This window comes from Passer montanus, unplaced genomic scaffold (assembly GCF_014805655.1).
Source record: "Passer montanus isolate IOZ18808 unplaced genomic scaffold, ASM1480565v1 scaffold18, whole genome shotgun sequence".
NCBI classification, from domain to species: Eukaryota; Metazoa; Chordata; class Aves; order Passeriformes; family Passeridae; genus Passer; species Passer montanus.
The window spans coordinates 13,687,271-13,711,055 of NW_024365381.1; the positions used below are offsets into that span (position 1 = coordinate 13,687,271).

Below are 23,785 nucleotides of genomic sequence, written 5' to 3' on the forward strand. Positions count from 1 at the left end.
TGCATTGGAAGAAAACAGTGATGGGGTTTGCCATTCCTCATTCATGCTTTGTGCCTCATCTTCTGCACTTTGGTGTTCTTTTCTTGACTATTTTAAACCTCTAGGGCCTTTAATGTTACTGTGCAGATATGAGGATGGGATTTCCATGGAGTAGTTCAGTCTGTTTTATGCATGTGCGAGTGTGTGTGTGTGTGTGTGTTCATTTACATATGCATGCTGGCTCACTGGGATTCCCACTGGGCACTTCAGTGGTTTTTAGATGTTTTTGTCTCTGTTGTAGAGATACAAAGTTGCTGTATTAACTTGTTCTTGCCAAGTGTGTGTTTCTAACTGTAATGGGAAATGATGCTGGGACTCCATTTCATTGCTGCTGTTTGACCACATTCCATTTTCCTTTTAAATTTTTATTTCATGTGCATCCATTGATTTTTTTCATTGGTGATGCAGATGGTTTTTGTAGTGCCATGCAAATACAATATGTGCAGTAATGTCCTTGAAGATGCAATATACTGGTTCCACGATGCCAAATTTCAAGTCAAGCACTATCTCTTAAGATAAGTTATTCTGGCCCTTGTGGTCTTGGGCTTTCAAACATCCTTCCTGCTCTAGTGTCATTTGGGTTTTATTTTGAGGGAGGGCTGGGAAGAAGCTGATAGTTGGATTCTTTTGATGCTGACAGTGGGGAGTGTAGATATTTCAGTACACTACTAATTGTATATTTTGTGTCCCAGTATTTGGGTTAAATACTATAATGGAGATTATTACTGAAGCTGGCCCAGTAAGCAATGAAGGTGGGTTCCCTACAGCATGAGCTGTGCATGATGTAACAATTTCCAGCATTCCCTGTGCCTGACTTCGGGCTACCTTTCTCGCTGGGTAACCAGTACCACATGATCTATACTAGTCACCCTCAATGCATTATGCTTTTACATATAGTGACTAATTTGAAGATGGTCCTTGTTGTGGAACTGCATGCAGAGCAGCCAAACTTTTCCTGCCTCTCACTTCCTGCTCCCATTACCATCTCTTTTTCTCTCTGCATTACTCCCATTACTGTTTTCTGCCGATGTGTGATGCTAGAATATGATATACGCTGCTGCTTTTTTGGAGTTTCCATTTTGTTTGAAGTCTGTTACCTGTAATTCGAATAGGTGTGTTAGCCAACTTTAGTGTTGCTTGTTACTCTCCTGGGATCACTTTGTTTTCTTCCCTCCTTTTCCTCTCATTCTGTTTCCTCTCCTCTTTAGGAAACAGACGGGCCCTTGTTGATCAGAAGTCTTCAGTCATAAAGCACAGCCCAACAGTGAAAAGAGAGTCTCCATCACCTCAGGGACGATCTAGTAATTCCAGGTAATATCTTTTCCTGCTTTTCAAGTATACAGTGTAGTTAGAGTGGCCTCATACTTGTCCAATGTTTTCTCAGAAGTCTAGCTGTTGAAAACTAAATAGTACTTTCCTGTTGCCCTAGACCTGGACATGTTATTGTCTAAGAAGATTTGGTACGGATGTCTTACAGTTAATAGTGCACATGCTTATTTTTCTGTGCTCCAAAATGTATCCTTCTTCTGTCTGAGATCCAAAATGTTGTAGGTTTCTACTTTAACTCAGTAGTTATTCTTTGTAATTGAGTGTTCTGAACAAGGTGATCTAGCCCACTGGAGTTTTAATGCACCATGCAGGGGGATCAACTGAGTTCAACAAAGAAGTTTGATTCCATAAATTCATATAAAGTGCTTTCCTCAGCCTTGGGAACAGGCTCAGAATGGTGCAAGTAAACATTACCTGACCTGTGCCTGTGCTTTCTCCTCGCTTTCTTATGTAGCAGTCATGGGTAGAGTGAATTTATTTTGATCTAGTGGCTTTGGGGGACAAGTAAGAGCAATAACTGTAGTTCAGACTGGGGAATGACTAGGTTCAGACTAGGATGCAGTTCAGACTAGGTTGCACAGACTAGGTTACCTTTCCCTCTGTGGGAAAAGAAGCTGAGCAAATGTGCCACACAAAACATGTGCCAAGGCTGCTGCAGTAATGCATTAGTAGTGCTGTACTTCCTCTTTCAAAGAAAGCCTACAGCTCAGATTGGGGGCTATGGAAGAAGGTTGAGGCATAAAGGATTCCTATGGATTCTGAGGGGTGCTGTGAAAGTGAAGGGTAGAGTGGTACCTAGAGGAGCTAGAGGAAAGCCTGATTATGGCTTTTTATAGGAAATAAAGGACAAAATAAAGTATTTGATACTATACCTATGGAACAGAGCTTGAGCTGTGTGCAGTTACATTAGCAGCAGACAGAGCTACATGCCAGCTCCTGTTGATAGGGAAGGTACTTCTGTGTGTGCCCTGGCCATAGCCGTCTTCCCATGCAAGGCAAAGTAAGCAGAGGTTAACTAACTTTTCCCTGCTTTCTCTTAAATGTATCAGTGAGAACCAGCAATTCCTGAAGGAAGTGGTACACAATGTTCTTGATGGGCAAGGCGTTGGCTGGCTGAACATGAAGAGAGTCCGGCGTCTGCTGGAGAGTGAGCAGCTGCGTGTCTTTGTCCTGAGCAAGCTGAACCGCACGATCCAGTCCGAGGAGGATGCTCGACAGGATGTCATACAGGACGTGGTCAGTGCAGAACTCAGCAGGGTGCTCACACTGGGTGTCTGCTGATGCTCAGTTCACAGGAGGTTTTTGTCAATTGCGAAAAGCTGGTGTTACAGCACTTCTGGAATTTATGTTCTTGACTTACTTTCTCATGTGTGAAATAGCAGCACTAATGGGGTTTTCATTGCAGGAGATCAGCCGCAAGGTTTATAAAGGCATGCTGGACCTGCTGAAGTGCACTGTGTTGAGCCTGGAACAGTCATATGCAAATGCTGGCCTGGGAGGCATGGCCAGCGTTTTTGGCCTGCTAGAGATAGCACATACTCACTACTATAATAAAGGTAAGAAAAGTGTTCATGAGATTGCAGTGTTCATGAACCAAACAAGATTGGGAAGGTCGCTGGTTTTGTGCCTTTTGAGATTTCAGGGCTTTTCCAAACTTCCAGAATGGTGAGAATTGTACCATTGTTACTGAAGCCTTATAAAGCTTGAAGCCTGTTTTGTGTTTCTTACACACATGTTACCGGACCTAAGCAAAATAATGGCCTGATCTTTACTTGAAAATGGAAACACTGCAGTAAGATACAAAACCTGGCACTTCTACAACTGAAGTGGGAAGTCTAGGAATGGGGACCTTCAGCTAAAACTGTTCCAGCCACAGTCTTGAAAAGTTGTTGCAGGCAACCTCAGTAGGGAGGGAGATACTTGTAATGTGGAACCATATGAAACCATCTTACCAGCCACGTTGCACTACACAATTATTCTCATACAACTAAATATTCTTAAAGAAAGTCTGAAAATACCTCTTTATTTTTCAGCTGTTTCTTAAGAATCTGATTCTTAATGCAAAATAAGAAAATGCATGCTAAGGAAGAAAGCAAAAGATGACAAAAAGATAAATTTCTTCTTAGTATCTGATTTTTCTGTAATCTCAAATGACGAAAAGTTACTTATTTCATTGTAGCAGAGGAGTAGCATCTACTAAACCTTTTATAGTTGGTGTTCTGGGTCTTGTATCAGGAATTTTTTTATGAGTTGACTTAGATACACCCTGTGTTCCTTTCCAGTCATAGTTGGAATGCTAAGGAAGGGTAAGGAAGGCTGTGCTAATGGAACAGTCCTGGATGTGGAGAATGGGCTGGTCTTGGTATTAAAAGCTTTTAGTCTGACACTGATTTCTAAAGAAAATTGGAGTGGCTGATGTAAAACTCAATAGTTTTAGAGTGAAGACCAAATAATGTAATTTGATGGTAAGTAGAGTTTTCCCAGTGCACTAATTGTGGTCATGACGGACAAAATTTGGTGCAAACTTTTAAAGACTCTTCTCATTATTGCATAACATCTTAATTTGCAGTAAAATTTTAACTGTTTAGTATGTTTTACTTGTTTTCAGTTAGTTGAAATTAGTATTTATTTCTAGAAATGTATAGAGATTAGTCCTTATGTTGATATTATTTAACATATAGGAATAAACTAGTAATCCTACAGGACATGATGGATATAGCTTATTTGTCTAGATAAGCTAAGTCTTTATAATGGTTGTGATTAAGTTATTATAATATGGTCAAACTGAGGACTTGTTTTTAGGAACAAGGATAGTTGACAATAATAGTAGGATTGGGAGTTATATCCTAGGAAGCAGTCTCCTGCTGCTCTATATGAACTTCCCACTATTTACTGTGTCTGTAAAAACTGGGCGGAGGGGCACTGTGTATCTGTGAATACACATTTGGAATGTAGCTACAGTATAGTATCTTGATACATCAGTAACAAGACCCACAACTGAGGTAGTGCTCCTGCTTCTGGTATTCACATCTTGCAAATTTGAGAAGGTTTCTGAAAGATCTGCAAGGAATTGGGGAAACACTTTTGCTCTAAAGGATGGAATTGTTAATTCTGTTGAGTGTTAGGTGTTGATTCTTTTCACTTGCCGTCTAAATAGAGAGGTTGTAGTGATAGCAGAATCTTAAATCCACTGAACAAAGGTATCACAAAATCTAGTGGTATGACAGATTTAGATAATAGGAAATGAAGTTTTGGCTATTAGATTCATCAGATATTGAAACAGTTTGTGCAGGAGGCTCTTTATGGAAAACCTGGTTTTAATTATTATTTTCTGAAGGTTTTGCTGTAGTTCAAACTGTGGGGTTTGATACAGAGAAATCCAAACTGCCTTTAGGGACATAGGGTTCTAGGAAGTCTCAGAGATTTATGGAAGAGCTATAGCTGATTGGTATTTTTGTTTTTGTTTTTTTTCCCCTAACTGAAGTTTCATTTAGTGTTACCCATGAAACTGATTGCATTTGTAATTTTTGCACTGTGAGTGGAACTTAATTATCTTCTACAAATTGTATTCTTGGTAGTTTAGGCAGAGTTGTTTAATTTTTCACAGTTCAGGAGAGGAGATGCTACAGTTACTGTGTCAGAGAACATTCCTAGGTTTCAGATATACAGAAATGAGATACTTGAGTATCCCTAAAACTCTGGGTTTCTCCTCTACTGTTTCCACCAGTGTGTCAGACTATCAGCAAGCCATATTGGCCTGTGGGAACAAATGTCGCACTGAGCTGTTTCAGTGCCAGGCTTAATGGTTTAGGTGAGACCATCTGTCTCATCTTTCTTCTCTTGCTCTCATTTTCCTTTTTCTTAGGTTTCTTTCTATTAATTAATTAATTTATTTTCTCTCAACACTCTTCTTTTAATTTAAAGAACCAGAAAAGAGAAAACGAAGTCCTACAGATGGATCTGTCACTCCAGTTGGCAAGGATCCTGCATCATCCCCAAGAGTGGAGCCAAAACCTGCGATGCAGCTGCCGGTACCTCAGCTAATGCCAAAGCCACCCAGCCCTGCAGGCAAAGGGCCAAGGGAGTTTGACACAAGAAGTCTAAAGGAAGAAAATTTTATTGCTTCCATTGGTGTGTATTGAGGTGCATGTGAAGTGCAGGGGGGACTTGTGGTTTGGCATTAGGTTCTATTTGCATTCTCTTCATTTTAACACACTACATTGCTACTATAACATGCTTCATTTACACCTTGGATCACAAGGAACAATCATATGTGTTTTCACCCTACTCTTGGATAAACTATCCACCGCAATTTTCTCCCAGAAGCTGTCTAATCTTAATTGTTTCTATATTTCATTACACCTTAAACAGCCTTATTTTTTGTTCTGTGATTGCTGTTTTCAAGCAGTGGGAAATGGCAAAAGAGGAACAGGGGCAGCAGGACTTCAGAAAGGGCAGCTGTGGAAGGGAAACATGAAATAAAGGTTTTCTGTCATTGCTGGCTACCTGTGAATTACGTAGATTGTATCCTGATATAAGTGGGATCCAAAATCTGCTGTTTGTAAACAACAAAATTTCCAAAAGGATTTTAGTTACAGTGTACAGTTTCAGTGAGCAGGAGTGATGGATTTTCCTTCTATGGAATGGCAAATAGAATGTATGCTCTTGTAAACAGCATCTGCTAGGCTGGTCACTGGAGATTTTCCTGTCTTACTCTTAGATGGCCTAGCTTTTCCCTGTGTCATGGGAAAACGTTTGAAATAGGCCTTTCAGAACTGTTTTATTTAGAAAGGGCTTTACAGACTTTTTTTGGTGGAGAAGAAAGAAAAACATTACTTTGGTTGGATCCTCTGGGCTGTGGGTTGTAAACATGAGAAGTACCATCAGCATATGAGAAATTTTTTCTCAACTGCAAAATTATGTCATGTTAAATTATAGACATTGCTTCTTGCAGCCTGTTTAAAATAACATTTTCGTGGAATCACTGTCTGAAAGATTAATCTTCTGAAAGTGTGGTGCTGTGAGGATTTGTATGTAGTTTGTGGCATAAGACAAGGGAATGTGTGTGTTGAGCAGCCAAGTGACAGGAGTACAGACATGCATTCTTATACACACCTAATAACTGCAGGCTGGGTGCTGTCGAGTCCTGAACTGATGCTGAACCCCTCTGACTTGACTGGCTTTCTGTTTAAGGAGGTAATCTATGGAGGCAGTTGCTCAGAAACTAGTCTTGCACTCAATTTGAAAAGCTGTCAGGAATCTGAAAGAGTTACAGATTGAGATGTTCAGCATTTCAGTTAGTCGTTTGGTTTGCTCTAGGTACTTCATTTTAGATAGTTGTTTGGTTTGGTCTGGGTACTTTTCTCTTCTACTTTTCTGTAGAAGAGAAAAAGGAAAGTATGCTTCTGGCACAACTAAGAATAACCCGGGCTCTAGGACAGTGTTCTTTTAAAGAATGAAGAGAGATCTTTTGATGAGGTTGCTAAGACTGCTGCTTTCCCTCTCATGAAATTAAAGCCTCATAGAAATGGAAATCATAGACTGATAGTTCCTGTTTGTGAAGCATCATAAGAAGTGCTTTTCAAAAGAAGTGCTGTGCAATATGCCACGTTAGCTACTGTTGCCGGAATATAAGCCTTAAACAATTCACAGTCTTCAAGGACAGGCAAAGGTACATTCTCATTGGTGGTTCTGATGCTATGATGGTTTCCACTTGTCTTTTATGGAGCTAAATTACAAGAAGAATATGGTTTTACCTAGACTGGCTAAGTTCAAAAGACTTGAATGTTTTTCCTGAAGCCTTTTTTTCTAACTGCTTTTGTCTTTCACAACAGAACATGAACATGCAAGTCACTTTTTAGGAAATTGCTGTAAAAACAGTGTAGTCTCCATGTTCACTTGATTCGTGTGATCTAGAAGTAAAGGATGTTTCTCTTGTGTTGCAGAGAGATAATTTAATGCTGCTTGCCTATTATACTTTCTTTATATTCTGTCATAGAAACTTCAGAATCAGACAACTTTGGATATACAGGGCTGGCGTTAGTCATGGCTTAGCTGTGAAATGCAGGTGTTCTCATTCAAACTAATTTATTTAAGGAAGAGCATTTGGTAAACATGTGCATCTTGCTGAAATAAGGTATTTGTAAGCAGTTCCATTTAAATATGGGGAAAAAAATGTTTTTATATGAAGGTGATCCAACACTAGAACAACTAGGTTGCCTGGAAAGGTGGTAGATTCTCCATCTGTGGAGAAAGTGAATACCTGAATGGACATGGTCCTGTGGCAGGCAGCTTTAGTCGATCCTACTTTAAGCAGGAAGGTTGGACTAGGTGATGTTCTCAGGTCCCTTTGAACTTCAGCAGTTCTGTGATTCTGTGAAGTTTGGAAGGTACTTACAGCCTCAGGTTGCAGATACATAAATAAAACTTTGAATTAATCTCTTGGTATTGTATAGATGAAATACAAATTGGGCTGCTACCGTTTTTACCTAGATACAGGAGGAAATACTAGAATGAGAAGTCTTCAGAAGGATGGAGCAAAATAATGTACAGTTCTGTTTGCAGTAGTCATGTAAAGTGTATGTTAGTGTGGTGATTAAACTGCATCTCAAATTTAGAGCTGAATCTATGGTAGCTAAATCTGTGGAGTTTTCTGGTACTACAGGAACAACGGCCATAAAGTTCACAGGGTTTCCTGTTTCTGAGGTGAAGTAGGATGTATTTTTACTATCTGAGCTTTGATCTTGACTGTGCTTGATACCTAATTCCTACCTAGAAAATTCAGTATGAAGATGATGCTTCTGATACTCACCAATTGCTTACTTCTGAGATTCTTGCCTTCCAGGGTTTATCGCCTGTAGTGTAGGTCTTTTTGTTAGGACACTGGTGGCTTTTAGGTTGATAATTAATTTACCCCTTTATGTTAGTGATAAGTTTGGTTTATTGCATACTTTCCATAACTGTTAATGAAAATGTCAGTACTTACTGAAGTTTCCATTACTAGTTTTTAAATAATTTTATAATCCGGTCAGATCACTTTATTTTGGCTGTTTTTTTTCAACAGAAAAGATTGTGCTACATACTTCGTGCCCATCAGGTCCTTTTTGGACCTGCTGTCTTGTTTAGTTCAGGGTCATGTAACAAAGCCATAGGTATAGTATTTTATGCCCTGTGAGTTTATTGAAGTTTTGTTTTTCTTCTTTGACTAAGTAATTGACAGTAAAATCTAGTCTGTTTTTAATGTGCTAGGATCTATTCTACACTAAATTAACAGACAGGTCAGCTAAAAGTAAGTTAATGGCAGGTATTGTAGCTTTCAGACTGGTGATTTTTAAAGTAAAGCCATATAGACTGAGCATGGGAGAGGCCAGATGTTTTTAAAGCCCTTTAACAAACAAATTCAGTCCATCTTAGAGATTGTTATCTTTGTCAGTGTATGCTCAGCTTGATAAGCCTGTAGGATGCTGTTTGGATCCCCCAGCAGTTTTATCTTATCCATCTGTCTATTTATGAAAGTTAAAGGAACATCCATCAATCATGAAGCAGATCTAGAAATTGGTAGGCTACAAGCCATCTTTCTAGCTTTTTCTACCTTGTTGCATGTCTCACTCCTTATGTCTTCTTTCATAATACTTTGGAGCCTTACTCCACAGTTGTAACCTATCCTTTTAAATTTTTTTTCAGTGGACATTTTACTCAACAGAACTTATTTAGAACCTGTCGTGCCCTTATTTCTGCTATTTGCAGGGTGGAATGGGTTTCTAATACACTTAAATGATCTTTCAGTTGCTCAGGAAATTTTCTTAAAGACCAGTAAAAGAACATTCTACTTCTTTGTCCTTCCATTTGCCACTTTTCTAAGAGGATCTTCCTCTGTAGCATCCCCAACTTAAATGGTGCTAGTGAGAGAGGACCGTGCCTAACACTTAGAGTCAGCTCACCATGTCAGCTTGTAATGTTTCCTTTGGCCAAAGGGCCAGCACCTGGAATGATCTGATGTTTCTGAGCAGAAAAGGTGACTGCATTTCAGAGTTGAACAATATGAGTGGTAGAAAAGTGCAAGTGCCTTATGACTGTTTTGTCCCAGGGCTGAGTTTCAAATTCACTTTTAAGAAAACTTCAGACTGTTTTGCTGGTCTGTGCATTGTATATTCTCTTACAGAATTCGTCGACTTGATTAGAGTGCTGTGACTTTGAGTTCTGGAAGTTGGAGTGAAGCATGTGTGATATCTTGCTCATTTTAGTTCATCATTTTCTATTCTCTGTACCCTGATAGGAGCAAGTGGATGCAGAGAAGTTCAACTCTTTGCATATAGGACAGGTTCATAGGCAGAGCCATGCATTCATTGAGAAAGTTGTCAGGTCAAAAATAACGTGTAAACTTTGTGATAATATCTAAGACATAATATTGATTAAATGTTGTGTTAACCGATGCTTTAATATTTTTGGAATTGCTTCTGTTGTTTTTTGTGTCTTTCTCCTTTGAGTGATATAAGCTAGACATGAAAATGTTTCTGTTAATTAGAACTTCTGTGATGCCTATGTTTTAGAGCGGTAAATATCTGACAGTCTTAAATCCCTTTCTTAGTAAAGGTGATTAATTATTTGTTCATAAGAACTGTTTTTCCTTAGTTGATTAACTGCTGTCGAAGTGTGGCGCGAGGAGGGGAGGGGGGGTGCACCACCATCACTGTATGAAGTCATCTCTAATGTCTGAATACTGTTACTCAGAGATGATGCAGTGCTCAAAACCTAACACTGATTTCTTTTAAACTGGTGTTAATGAACCCTTCACTCAGTAGTTGTCATAAAATTCTTCCTTTTTTTCCCCTTTTTTTTTTCTTTTGCTTTATTTTGGGTTTTTTTGAGGTGAAGGGGTGGGGTTCTTGTTTGAAATTTTTTTCCCCATTTTCACCTGTCTGACCAGCTGCTGACTCTTTCTCTTTCTCTCCTGCTTTCAATGCATCTTGGGTAGAATTGTGGAACAAGCACCAGGAAGTGAAAAAGCAAAAATCTTTGGAAAAAACGAGTAAGGAAATTTAAAAAAAATGTAGAAACTGACTCCTCCAGCCTCCCCATAACTGCCAACTCCCCAGGTGCAGGGTGAGCTTGCATCTCTGGCACACAAGAACAAAATCTATCAAGAAAGTCTCCATTAAAGGACCAAACAGATCTGTTTGCCCTGAGCAAATTATGTTCAAATATCTCTTCTTTTTTTTTTTCTTTCTTTTTTCCTCCCCCAGTTGTTGCCTTCAGAGAAGAGGAAGCAGGTGTTCTGCATCCTCACCAATCAGATAAATGTGAAAGAATTTTGAGAGACTCCATCTCCTTCCTTAAAAGTTAAAACTTTTTTAACAAGTTGTTTACATGAATATATTGATTGATTCAATGTTACTGGAATGAAGAATTCCTATTTGTTCAAGCCGTGGGATGGTGAATTTTGTTAACTGGCATCAACTATGAGCAGTCAGTCTGCAACAAGAAATACTTCTGAGGGGGAGAGAGAAGGTGTATGTGAATAATTGTATTTAGTGATGGCTTCTAGAACACAGCCTGATAATAAGGAATCAACCTGATTTTGTTTTTCATATCCCTTGGTAAAGGAGTAAAATAGTTTGAGGCTGTTGCAGAGTCTAAATAATAGTCTAAATCTACGCAAATCTGAACCTCTGTTAAAATATGATAATGAATAAAATGTTGAATATGTGTACTCTGCAGGTGCAATACCAGGTTTTGCTCTTTTGGTTGTCACTGTTGTAAATAGGGACATATGACTTAAGGGCAACAGCCAATTTATAGCATCCATGTTGTGGTAGGTGTTTCCTAACCATAAGCTTAGTTTGTACTTTGCAGTGCTGATGCTACCCATTTTATAGACTGGAAATTGGGAAGGGTTAATAGCTGAGATGAATGAGTGAAGATTCCAAACATTCTGATTAGGCCTGGGTTTGCTTACATTAGTTTTAGGCACTTCAGTTAAATACTTCTGTTAAGTACAGATGAGAATGTGGAGTTAGTTCAGAGACAATGGGGTGACTCTGCAGTACAGCTTACTGTACTTCAGTTGTGCATTGCTACCTGCTCAGGTAGGAGTGTGTGAGACAGGCACACAGCCCATGCACAAACCTGCTCTCCCAAAATGAGCCTTTCAGGTAGGTGCCTGCATTGGGAGGGATAAATGGAAGTTTTAGTGTTCCATGAGTATTAGAAATATGGCTCCATAAAGAAGGGAAAGGGAGGTTTTTGAGTGCCTGTAAATTGACAGTGACAACAATGTAGTTGTGGCTGTTGTGCTCCTTAAACTCAGTTACAGGCCTCAAATATCTGAACTGCTTCAGTCTATTTCAATTCCTTTAAAAGTCAAACTGCCAGAAACATATCTGAATTATGTGTTGGGACAGGAAACTCCTAAAATGCTTGAAACACACAGCTGAAATTTTGTGTTGTTGCTGTAATAATGCGATATAAAACTTTTGGCTGTATCAGAACTAGAAATGATGACCACTTGAATGAGTGGATATAGACCTCTAGAAGTGAGCTATGTGTATTTCTGTGAAAAATAATATTCCAAATTCTTAGAAAATATTTTTTTGTTATTTTTCTTCATCAATTGTGTTTATGCTTTCTCTTGCTTAGAGTCTTTGAGGAGTTGATTTACAGTAAATAAGGCCTTTGGTCTAGAGGCAAAATACTATAGCAAGTGAAGAATGCTTTCTGTAAACACTTCACAGGAAGAATTGATGGTTGTGTAGTAAGCTAGTATGGTCTGCACAGCCCGCTTATGGCTTTGCTATTCATGAGTTTACATATCATCTCAAACTCACTCCCACAAATCTTTGTATATTATCCTTCTCTCTCTCTCTCCTCCCTTCCCTTTTTCTTACCTTTTCACTATCTTGTCCTCTCTAATATTACATATAATACAAACATGCTCATAATTCCCAGGTTGTTGTGATCAGTGGTTACATAGGTAGTGGCATTGTTTGTTTAGAGATACTGGCTATAACATGGGTATATACTGCAAATATTCCAGCAGCTGATCATGTCTTCCTGTTACTGAATAGTTGGCAGATATGGCTATGGCAGCAGTATTGCATTCAGTCTCTTCCCCTTTCTGAGAGTATTAACATTCTGTGTACAGCCTGTAGCACACATATTTTCTTGCATTGTTATTTACTTCATTCAGTGCTTATCCAAATTTCTTTTCAGGCTTTACCTCTCCATCATTCTCTTTTCCTTCTGCCATCCCATCTGAGGACAAATAGATGATACGATTCTAGAAGTGCATGGGAAATTGAACATAAAGTTCTTTATCCTTTCTTTCCCTTTTTTGTTTTTTGGATTGTTGGGTTAATGAATGCATGACTTTAAAAGCTTGCTGATTTCCTCTCTCTCTTCCTACCTATGTGATTGCCAACTCTGGAGAGCCATTTGTTAATGTAATTGGGGAATGTTGTGAAGTACAGCATCATACAAATTTAATCTTTGAAAATCTTATTGGGTAACTCCAATTGTCACTGTTTATTTGCTTGTCATGTGTTGCCTGATTTTTGCCTAGATAATTGCAGTGGGCAACCAAAAAACTGAGTCCAGGACTTTGAGCAATTTAGCTGTTCAAAAAAGGATTCTGACTTTTAAGTAAATAGGTATTCTTTTTTGTTACCAAGAATTAAAGGAAGTGGCTTCCTAGAGTTGAATGTCAACTGCTCTGCATGTGTTATTGTAACTCGAAGCTACTTGACTGTTGTCTGTCCTCTTATCTCTCTTGAATGGCTAAGAAAGGTTTATGATCACTCCCGGACTTCAGAATATTTGAAATTCAGACTAATGTTTGAAGACTAGCACATGTGCTCTGCTGGCCTTGTTATTTTCAGTACCAAGGAATAATAAAAAATGCATTAAAAATGAAAGAAATGAGACCGCAAATCTGTTTTCTTGGTACTGTTCCTGCTTACAGTTTGTCATCTGCTTTCTCCTATGCTGTTTTTTCTTGGTACAGTAATTATTTACTCTTTCCTTTGTTCAGGACCAGAAGGTGTGAAACAGTTTGATTTGGGAGAAACAGATGAGAAGAAATCCCAAATCAGTGCAGACAGTGGCCTCAGTTTGGCCTCAGGTTCTCAGGTTAGTGGCTCCTATGCTTGCTTTATTTATGTGGTAAGAGACAGGATTCTTCTATTCACTGCTTAATTATGGGAAGACTTCTAGGGTTGAGTATTCCTTCAAACCAAACGAGAGGCTCATTTGGTAAAATTTCTTTGCCCCTTTCTCTAGGGCATTGTCTTTGTAAACTCAGTTACAGGACACCGTGGCCTTTTTGACACTCAGCAGTTTCTATCTGATTGGCTAAATAAGCTAAGGAAGCATAAGGCATGGGATTCAAGAGCCCAGAAGAATGGGAAGTGATGTTCTCTCCTTATGGTAAAAACTAATGTGACTCTTCTTGTCCTTTATATGTTTTGACTGCAGAAGAGTGATTTTGACTCTATTCCCAGTGGAGGACCAACAGTAATGGTCCGAAGTACAAGCCAGGATTCTGAAGTCAGCACTGTGGTAGGATATGCCCAGAGTGAAATCTGGATGTGTTTGACTGCTTGTTGAAGTGGGGAAGGGCATTTTGTGCCTACATTTTGTGTGGTGTGGCAGCAGAGTGTCACACATGCATCGTGTACTCTGTGAGTTCTCTCTCCAGAGCCTCTGAGTGGGCAGCAAGCATGTGTGTGTGCCAGAACATACATAGTGCTTGCTTTATGAGGACATTACAGCCTTCATATGTGGTGCTCATTGCTGCTCTGCTTTCCTACATATTGGTGTATGTATGGAACTGGTGGATTGCAACAGTTCTGTAAATATGTCTTAGTTTTGTATAAACTATCTGTAAAAAAGAAAAGTTTTAAGGGTAACCTGAGAGCAAAAAAGGCAGGTTGTTTCATGCATTAAAAATAAGAGGAAATTCTCTGATGTATTATCTGTTGAAGGTAATGGCTTTATTTTTCTCCACAGGTTAGTAACAGTTCTGGAGAGACACTGGGAGCAGACAGTGACTTGAGTAGCAATGCTGGTGATGGCCCAAGTGTGGAAAATGGTGGCAATTTAGCAGGATCCAGAGGCACTGTGTCAGACAGTGAAATTGAGACAAACTCTGCTACTAGCTCTATCTTTGTAAGGGCATTGCAGACTTAATTTTTTTTTTTTAACCTTGTACAGTAATATTTCAATGTGTGTGCATGTATACAATAGGATCTCTGATTCAATTCTAAGGCTTAATCAGCAATGACATACAATATTACAATGTCAAAGATGTAGTTTTGTCTGGATCCACATACCTTTCTTCATTTCCTGTGCAATAAGTGGTTTTTTGAAAGTAGTAGATTCACATCTTGCACCACTTTAGAGACTCTAGTAATGTTTAATATTAATTCAGTGTTTCTCTCAACCAAATGGACATATGGTGGGCATTTTTTGTCCTGAACTAAAATGAAAATTCCCTGTTTCTTAGGAGAAGCTGTTTGATTAAGTATCCATGTTAGTTTTAGTAGCTGTTCTGTTTCTTTAAAGTATTACTTAGTCCTATTTGAAGTGTAATCATAACTTTTAAATATATTTGCCTAGTTGGAAGATCTGTATGCAGCAAAACCCAAATAATTTGTGAGCACTTCATTTTGTAAAGTCCTTGATTATTGTGTATAACCTCTAATATGCATCTTACCAAGCAAATAATGGTACACTTGATTTGGCTAAGTCAAGCTCTCAGCGAAATAAGAAAACAACCTGCAGTGCCTTAAGATTGGTCTCACTGGGTTCACTATTTTATAATCCTGATAAGATTGTAAAAGCCTTTACAGGGCTTCTGCTTCTAATGTTAAGAAACAACAAAAAACAAAACCATTGTGTTTCGTGGCAGATTTCTGCAAAAAGCATGAAAATTATTTAACCACATCCGCTTCCTTAGTTGCAAGTGGGTGTCCTCTCAGTTACTGAAGAGTCAGACTTTTTTTTTAACATTTACTTTTCTGTGTTTTTCTACTAAACTAAATAGAATAGAACTAAATAGAAATGAAATAGAATTCTAAGAAACCTCGCAAGAGATTTAAAACAAAGATGATGGGTGTATATGATGCTCAGTGAATTCAAATATTGCACCATAGTTTACCTGGTGTAGAGAAATAAATGGGCCAGCTTTGTTGTCACAGTTCCTGCTGGCTGGTTGTCCCAACTCTCACTCTTCAGGCCAGATGAGATGTAATTATTTGCTTAATGTCACTCCTTTATGAATGCATAAGTATGAAATGGGGGGATGACAGAAGAATTTCTTTCCTTCAGTCTGGGGCTTGTGTTTTAGTTTTGCCTCAGTTTTCCTTCAGGGTAGCACTGTGCCTCCTCTGTGTTTTGATTTCTCTGTTTGTCTTTCCTTGATTTTTCTTTGGCTGACTCTGGATGTTAAAGTGCTGCTCTTTAAACAAAACAAGTGTTTTGTGAATGTTTGCAGAAGCTTTTTTCAAGTATAGGTTGAAAACTTGCGTCTGTTAAACCCAACAGCACAAGAGAGATCCCTGCAGGGTGCAGAGTTAAATTGCCAATTCCGCTTGTATTATTTTCAGGCCAAGTCTCACAACCTGAAGCAGAGTGTGAAGGATAGCAAAGGGAGTACTCCAGGGAGAGGTCCAGAGGATGGGAACCAGCGTGTCTATCTGTATGAAGGACTTCTGGGTAAGCTACTTTTTTTTGTGGAGAGGGAATCTCTCAGGTTGAAGTTCAGGTGAAATCATGTCTAGGACAGACTGGAATTCTCACTTCCCCTGGCACTGTTTTTAACCTCTAACTGTTGTCCATGCTGGTAGAATAGGAAGGCACATCAGACCATTCAGAGTAAAGCCAAAGTTTTGCTGGGGAAATTGAGTAAGTGTAAGAGGAGATTGGTGTGAATGGTGTAGTTTACATAAAATTAAGTCTGTCCAAGTCTCTTGCTCTTCTTGAATATGAGTTCTTAAACAGTGTGAAGAAGGGGAGAAGGAACTTAGCTATGCATGGAAAGCTAAAATATATCCCTGATCTTGAGAAAAGATCATTCAGCTTAAGTCACTGAACAGAGGGCTAAACTCAGAATACTAAAGGGCTTCAAGTATATCCCTTGAATTAGGAGTACATTGGCTATTTTGTATTTTGTCTGGACTTGCTGTTAATCAAAAGCTCTCTCTTCCTGTGTTTTTCATCCTTCCCATTAATCGTTCCTACCTGCTTGGAATGGTGCAGGTAGGGATAAAGGATCTGTCTGGGACCAGTTAGAGGATGCTGCAATGGAAACCTTCTCTCTGAGTAATAATCTTATCTTTCCACTTCTCTGTGTGTTTGCTGTGATCTGTGTCTGTGTGAGATATTCCTGTCTCTTTCGGACTGTGTTTACAGTTTATGGAAGACGCTGTACTCCTTAAAGAATAGAGATGAGTGGTACCTTACTGTAAGGGATTAAAAATATCGTGCCATTAATTAGAATGAGAGATTTGTCTTGTCTTTTATTTTACACTTACCTTCAGTTGTGATATTGCTTGTGGTTTACAAGTAACCTTTTTTTTTTATTTAATATAGTTTCATTGTGTGTTGGCTTATGGTATTTTCAAGGAGTGGGAATGAACAGGAATTAATCATAAAGTATCTGACTGGAATAAACAGAATAAATGCTCAGTTTTTTATACATTGCATAGGCAAAGAGCGTTCAACTTTGTGGGACCAGATGCAGTTCTGGGAAGATGCTTTCTTGGATGCTGTGATGTTAGAGAGAGAAGGAATGGGAATGGACCAGGGACCTCAGGAGATGATTGACAGGTAAATTCTTTAGTAGACCTTTTTCCTCCTCATTGTTTCACTTGGGGCTGAAATAGTAAAAACAGTAGGGAAAAATTATTTTACTTCTGCTTAACGTGCTATTGTCACTTTATAAACCTTTTTACTATACCTGACTATTCCAAAGGGAGCATTTTCTCTCTCTACTGGTCAGTAGCTCCTGGTACTGAAATACTTGTCTTTAGTTATGACATATGTATTTTTTAACTCTTGTGGTGAGATATTTCCAAAGAAATGGGTAATGTAAGCATAAGAACAATATGAATGGATGGAGTAGATTAGATCATTAGTAAAGCAAGAGATTTCTGTGGCAGGATGGCTATATTCTGGAATAATAGTGTATTGACATACAGTGAAATAATTAAGTAGCTCCAGAAATGGCATTTTGAGCCTTCTCAAAATGCAAAGTAACTTAAAGGTGTTTTCACAGCTTGTAGTTAAAACAAACAAAAAATCCCATGAGGAAACCACTCTCTAGAAATATCTGTGTGGTTGCCTAAGGCTTGACTTTTTCTAAGATGTCGGTCTTGACTCACTTCCCCTTCCTCCCCCCAGCTCTGTTAACAGCTGATCATTCTGTGCTCATGTCTACCACCTGCAGCTCTACTGCCTCTAAATCCATGCTATCATGGAACATGAAATTTGGTAGCCAAAATAAGAACTGGTTTGGGGTGATACTGGTGATAGTTTCAAAACTATTATTCCAGAAACTGCCTACCTTACTGGAAAAAGAGAGTGCCTGGTGCACTTCCTTCATCAGCTGTCTTCTGCCTTGCAGCTGTATTTAAGCTCTAATGTGGATAGCTCTTGTGCTGTGTTATGTGTTCCTCTTCTGACAGTTGTAATTGTCATGGAGCTGCCACTGCAGAGAACAGGAAATGGATGATAAGCCCAGCAGACCGCTAACAAATTTCCCACTGAGCAGATGTTATTTGCTTCAACTAGTTAATAATTAAGGGAAATGTTTAATTACTGATGACAGTTTTTTACTGGAAAATGCACACTTGACTTAGTGTTTTTAGAGGTTTTATTTGCTGTACGCTTTGCAAACAGTGCTGTGTCCTCTGCCAGTGCTTTAGTGAAGTGGATGAAGAGTGCCTGTGTGTCTGTTTCAGATGTAGCTCTTCTTGCAGGTATCTTTCCCTGGGAGAGCACGATCGAAAGCGTTTGGAGGATGATGAGGATCGCTTGTTGGCTACACTGCTGCACAATATGATTGCTTATATGCTTATGATTAAGGTGACTTCTTGTTCTTTTTAATAGATTGCTACTCAGATTTTCATTTGTGTTGAAACCATACATCTCTGCTAATGAAACTCAGAGCTGTGGATAATAAGGGCAGTTTCTAGTAGAAACTGCAAAGTTGGAAGGCTTTCTGTTACCAGAGAGATGAATTTATTTGAGCTATCAAGGGAAGCATAATCCTGCAAAGCCAACACATTCATACTTTAATTTATTTTCTTGTTTTGCATAGGAGAGCCTAGTAGGTTTTAATTTTAAAATACATTAAAAATACAATGCTTTCTTTCAAGCACAAATAATTCTTGTCAAAGGAAGGAAACAGATTGAGTTTGTTTTATATACTCCCCAACATTAAGGTCATAATGCAAATGTGTTAAAAAACAGTGTTTGATCCAGCTTGAAATCATCACTCAAACATGAGTGTACTGTCTTTGAAGCCTTTAGTATCGATGGCTGGCATTCATAGTCACCTTTTGAAATGGCACCTAAGGCAGAAATATTTTGTTTCTGAGTTTGCCTGCAGCTCATCATCAGGAAGAGCCTTTTGCTATTTGAAGGCTGGCTGGGAGTGTGTGTTACAGCCACAGCCTAGTGACCAGGAAACACATGGTGAAAGAAGGAGAGCTCTGAATGAGCCCATGTTGTGTTGAGGGCTCCACAGCTTCATAACTTGAGTCTGTGCAGAGGAGGAGGTGGAGGAGGAGCTGGTCTGGCCAATGAGACTCAGAAGTGGTAACATGGAGGACTGAGGCTTTTGATGTCAGTAGTTGGAAGTGGGGGATAGTGGAGCTGCAGCTTGTGCGCATGGGCAGGCAGGAAATCTGTTGTGCACAGCATCACTTGCACAGTAGCTGGAAAAAGTGGGGTATGTGCAATGTGGTCCTGTACTGCTGATTAAAGAGGCCCTAGCATCAGTGAATTGGGTATAAGTTGTTTTGCTTCTTAGCAGTGGAAACCAAGATATGTTTGGGAGATTGGAGTTGCCTCCTGTGAACAGAATATGCAACTGTCTGTATATCTGCTTTCTAGGTGAACAAGAATGATATTAGGAAAAAAGTGCGTCGTCTAATGGGAAAATCACATATTGGATTGGTGCACAGCCAGCAAATAAATGATATTCTAGACAAACTTGCCAATCTGGTAAGTAAAACAGTGATGAGTGATATACCTCTGGGATCTACAGTGGAGGAAATAAATTGCTTGAAAAATATTTATGTATATTCTCTGCAACATTACTTTTAAACATTAAAAACAATTAATTGAATTTTTAAATGCTACTCTTCACAAGTACAGAGTAAAGACTGTGACTATATGACCCTGTTTATAATGTTTTAATGTTACACAATTATCAGAGCTGCAATACAAATATGTATTAACATGACACTTATGTACCACAGTTTTGTGCAACATCGATGTTTTCTTAATAACTTGTGTTGGCAGGAACCTTTATGATTACTATGACTGTAAGAAGTGTTTAGTTTTCTATCAGTTTCCAGGCGACTATAAGATTTATAGCAATCAGTTTCTGTACAAAACTGTTCGCAGTATTCCTAGAGAAAAAGCCTGATGTCCTCTAATGGTCAATAAGAATACAAGCTAAAGCTTCAGTTAGTAAATCTAGCCAGTTTTTAACACAACCATCACTGGGGTGGACACAAGTTAGGCTCTTTTAAAGGTAATTTCTACCTTTGGAATTTACTTTTCTGCACAGAAAAGACACAAAATTATCTTATAATTAATTGGGAAAAATCAGACCAGCTTACTGCCATGATACCAGAGCTCAGACACCTCACTTTCCCATATTGAGTATGGTACCGTGTGAATATTGTATGCTGTCATAACTCTCCCAGTCACACTTTTTGAAACTAAACTTACTACAGTATCTTGCTTACAGCTTTGTCCAAAATTGTCTCCAATGAGCTCATTAAATACTGTTAAAAATTCTTCTTTGTTTCATTTGTGTCACCGATTTTTTTTTTTTTATTTCCAATGTTCATTCATGATTGCATGTGGGTTTTTTCTAGAATGGACGGGAACTCCCTGTGAGACCCAGTGGCAGCCGCCACATCAAGAAGCAGACTTTTGTAGTACATGCTGGGACAGACACAACAGGAGACATATTTTTCATGGAGGTAGAGACAAGAATAATACTAATGCAGCCAGTAGCAGAAGAAATAAAAGAAACAGCATTAAAACTCTTATATAATATTTTGTGCTCCTAGGTATGTGATGATTGTATTGTGCTGAGAAGCAACATTGGAACTGTGTATGAACGTTGGTGGTATGAGAAACTCATCAACATGACTTACTGTCCCAAAACAAAAGTGCTTTGCCTCTGGCGCAGGAATGGTCAGGAGACACAACTGAACAAGTTCTACACAAAGAAGGTTTGTATCTTGTTTAATATACACAATACTGCAGGGATAACTGCACAGAAAAAAATAATTCTTTGCATGTCATATTCTATGTTTAATTAAAAATAGCACTCTCTTTCCAGCACTGGTTACTGGACTGCAATGGCTGTTCAGCAGCACTGACATCTCAAGCTGGCATTCTACCCTGTCATTTATTTGAAGACGTTATCCACCAGAAAGTAATTTAAGAAATGACATGTAGCTTTTTTGTTGGAAGAAGGAAAGCATCAGTATTACTAAATACTGTGTGAGCTTGCAGGCTTGTGAAGATAGTAAAAATACTACAGAGGATTCATGGACAAAACCTAAATAAAACTATGCCCTAGGAGTTAATTGTGCAATTTTTGATCTTAGAATCATAGAATGGCTTGGGTTGGAGGGGGCCTTTAAGATCACCTACTTTCAACCCCCCACTGCCATGGGACACCTTCCAGTAGTCCCCTCTGTCCATGTCACTGACCCAGTACTGACACCCAAGGAACATCACTTGTCACTGGTTTCCACTTGGATGCTGAGCCATTGATCTCAACTCTTTTGAGTTTTTCCATCCATCAAATTTGTTCCTTTCTAGTATAGAGTAGCTCAGCCTTCTCTGTGTTCTGTATCTTGAGATATAGAAAAATAGAAAATTTTCTGAAGTTTAGCTCTGAGATTATGGCTTAATCTCAGAGTTGAAGGAAGATGAAGAGAAGAATATACCATAAGGAAATTGATATGAATAACAAAATTATGTGCATGACTAGCAATATTGATTGCTGGATGCTGAAAGAAAGAAAGGGATTATTTTGATGCTTATTCTACAGTAAGAAACTGCATAGGCTTGGTTAGAGTGTGCCAATGCATGAACTCTTCACTAGCTTTTGTGGTTAAATGCTATGAAATAGTTTCTTTATCATCTTGTAAAAAAATATATAAATACTAACTAGTAATTAGGTGTGCTTGAGCTTGTATAGGCTTTTGGTTGTTTGGCATCACATGGGGCTTGTTCTTTTTATAGAACCTTAGAATCTTGCTGTTCTTTCCTTCCCTTGGTGATTTGGAGAAATAACATTGCATTACTCTTCTTATGTCTGTTAGTGCCGGGAACTGTACTACTGTGTAAAGGACAGTATGGAGCGAGCAGCAGCAAGGCAGCAAAGCATTAAACCAGGTACAAGATTCTAAATGTTGGGAGTATTTGTTGTTTAATCTACAATCAGCAATTTTTAAAATTAATAACTCCTTTGAACATAATCTCCTTTCACTTGGAAATCTTGGGGTAACTTTGTGCATGCATGTACAAGTAGATGGTTGTCTTTAGCAAAAGTGTATTTGAAAGGTATTTTAAGAATTAGGCAATAATGTAGCATTAAAATATGTTTGCATTGTGTTAAAAGCCATTCCCCAGAGCTCAGTGGTTCTGCAAAAAATGATAATTTTTCAAAAATAATTTGAAGAACACACTTTTTAGCTGAACTGAATAGTGCAAAAGAAACTAGATGAAAATGTCTACATTATTTACCTATTAATAACCTCTATTAAATGATTATTTAAATAATATTTAGACATTTTAATTGCTTAAAACAATACCATGCAATGCAGCTCACAAATACAAGCCTCCTTTGTGCTGCTTATATATCTGTACTTAAGACTATGCTCTCTATGATATTATGTGATTGCAGGGTCTTACTATGCAGAAATGAAATGTGGCATTTAAAGCATACAAACAATACCCCAATATGACATACAATAAATACAGGATGAACTGATATTGATGTTACCAGAATGAAATGTATTACAATTTGTAAAATTCTAGTGGTTTTCAGAAAGCTGTCATTAGTGAGTGGACTCACTGAAATGGTCTCTACTATTCTTAGTAGTGTCCTTTTGCTATTCACATCAGCAGGAATTATGTTTTTGCTATTTTATATTCCCCTTCCACATACCATGACTCGGCTGACTGGTTTCTGCACTCCCTCTCTCTCTCTCTGAATTTTTGTTTTGTTTTGCTTTTGATTTTGTTTTGGATTTTCTTTTCTTTATTAACATCACAGGCCCTGAGTTGGGTGGTGAGTTCCCTGTGCAGGATATGAAAACCGGTGAAGGAGGTCTTCTTCAGGTCACACTGGAAGGAATTAACCTGAAATTTATGCACAGTCAGGTATGAGGGAAATCTATGAGAAGACTGAGCATGAAGCTTTCTGCAGCACGCCTGTATAGGTGTTTCCTCTTCCCAGAGTATCAGTAAGGATAGGGGATAGCTTGATGTGGGTAAAAAAACTTAGATATATTTACACTCAAACCCACAAACATGTATCAATATATATATGTAAATAGACACTGAAATTAATATCCTCAGGAAAACTATAATCTGTTAAAGCAAGATGTTGATAGATCTTTCAGCTTCTTGTTTCGTGTCGTCTGAATTGTCTAAGCAGAAAACAAACGTTAGCCTGGATTAAGGAACAGAAAAAGTGATTAATAATAATCTAAGCTGCTATAATGCATCATACTGTGAACAAATCCTCATTGCATAAGCAGTCAGCCTTAAAGATACAGTGTTTGAGTATTACAGGTACAGAAGGCAACCTTTTGGATTGTATTTAATCTATCGTATTTTAAAATTTTAGAAATTATCTAGAAGTTTGTATGAAAATAAAATAGGAAACTGGCTCTTGATGTAATTCCCAAAAAATAAGAAAAAAGTACTTATTCCTTTTTCCTTCGAAATAGCAGATATTGTGGGCATAGAGGAAACACAAGTAGAATTGTCATTTTCTTCCTTTCTATGGATATTGTTTCTGTTGCTTCCTTTGATCCTTGTTTTTTATTTTGCTTTATGTTTTTTTTGTTTTGCATATATTAAATGCATGCTATGCTAGACAGTAGAATCAATTTTCAGGGGAGAAGGGAGGGTGTGTGTATGTGTGTGTGAGAGAGAG

The 23,785-nt window shown here is 38.4% G+C and overlaps 1 protein-coding gene across 27 annotated transcripts in view; it reads left to right on the plus strand.

Annotated features, from left to right (window-relative positions):
* Nucleotides 1-23,785, plus strand: part of MADD (MAP kinase activating death domain) — a 60,709-nt gene that overhangs the window by 24,488 nt on the left and 12,436 nt on the right. For 8 of the 27 annotated variants that reach the window (XM_039705239.1, XM_039705257.1, XM_039705242.1 and 5 more), the window contains 18 exons: nt 732-791; nt 1,248-1,350; nt 2,418-2,604; nt 2,774-2,924; nt 5,293-5,499; nt 10,343-10,396; nt 13,394-13,491; nt 13,837-13,920; nt 14,371-14,529; nt 15,969-16,077; nt 16,621-16,683; nt 17,070-17,190; nt 18,342-18,447; nt 19,480-19,590; nt 20,475-20,582; nt 20,673-20,837; nt 21,942-22,014; nt 22,898-23,004. In XM_039705239.1, coding sequence (XP_039561173.1) covers nt 732-791; nt 1,248-1,350; nt 2,418-2,604; nt 2,774-2,924; nt 5,293-5,499; nt 10,343-10,396; nt 13,394-13,491; nt 13,837-13,920; nt 14,371-14,529; nt 15,969-16,077; nt 16,621-16,683; nt 17,070-17,190; nt 18,342-18,447; nt 19,480-19,590; nt 20,475-20,582; nt 20,673-20,837; nt 21,942-22,014; nt 22,898-23,004 — 2,066 coding nt within the window. Of the gene's footprint in view, nt 1-731; nt 792-1,247; nt 1,351-2,417; nt 2,605-2,773; nt 2,925-5,292; nt 5,500-10,342; nt 10,397-13,393; nt 13,492-13,836; nt 13,921-14,370; nt 14,530-15,968; nt 16,078-16,620; nt 16,684-17,069; nt 17,191-18,341; nt 18,448-19,479; nt 19,591-20,474; nt 20,583-20,672; nt 20,838-20,947; nt 21,044-21,941; nt 22,015-22,897; nt 23,005-23,785 lie in introns of all 27 variants that reach the window. The other 19 variants (XM_039705246.1, XM_039705248.1, XM_039705255.1 and 16 more) reach the window with 8 other exon arrangements.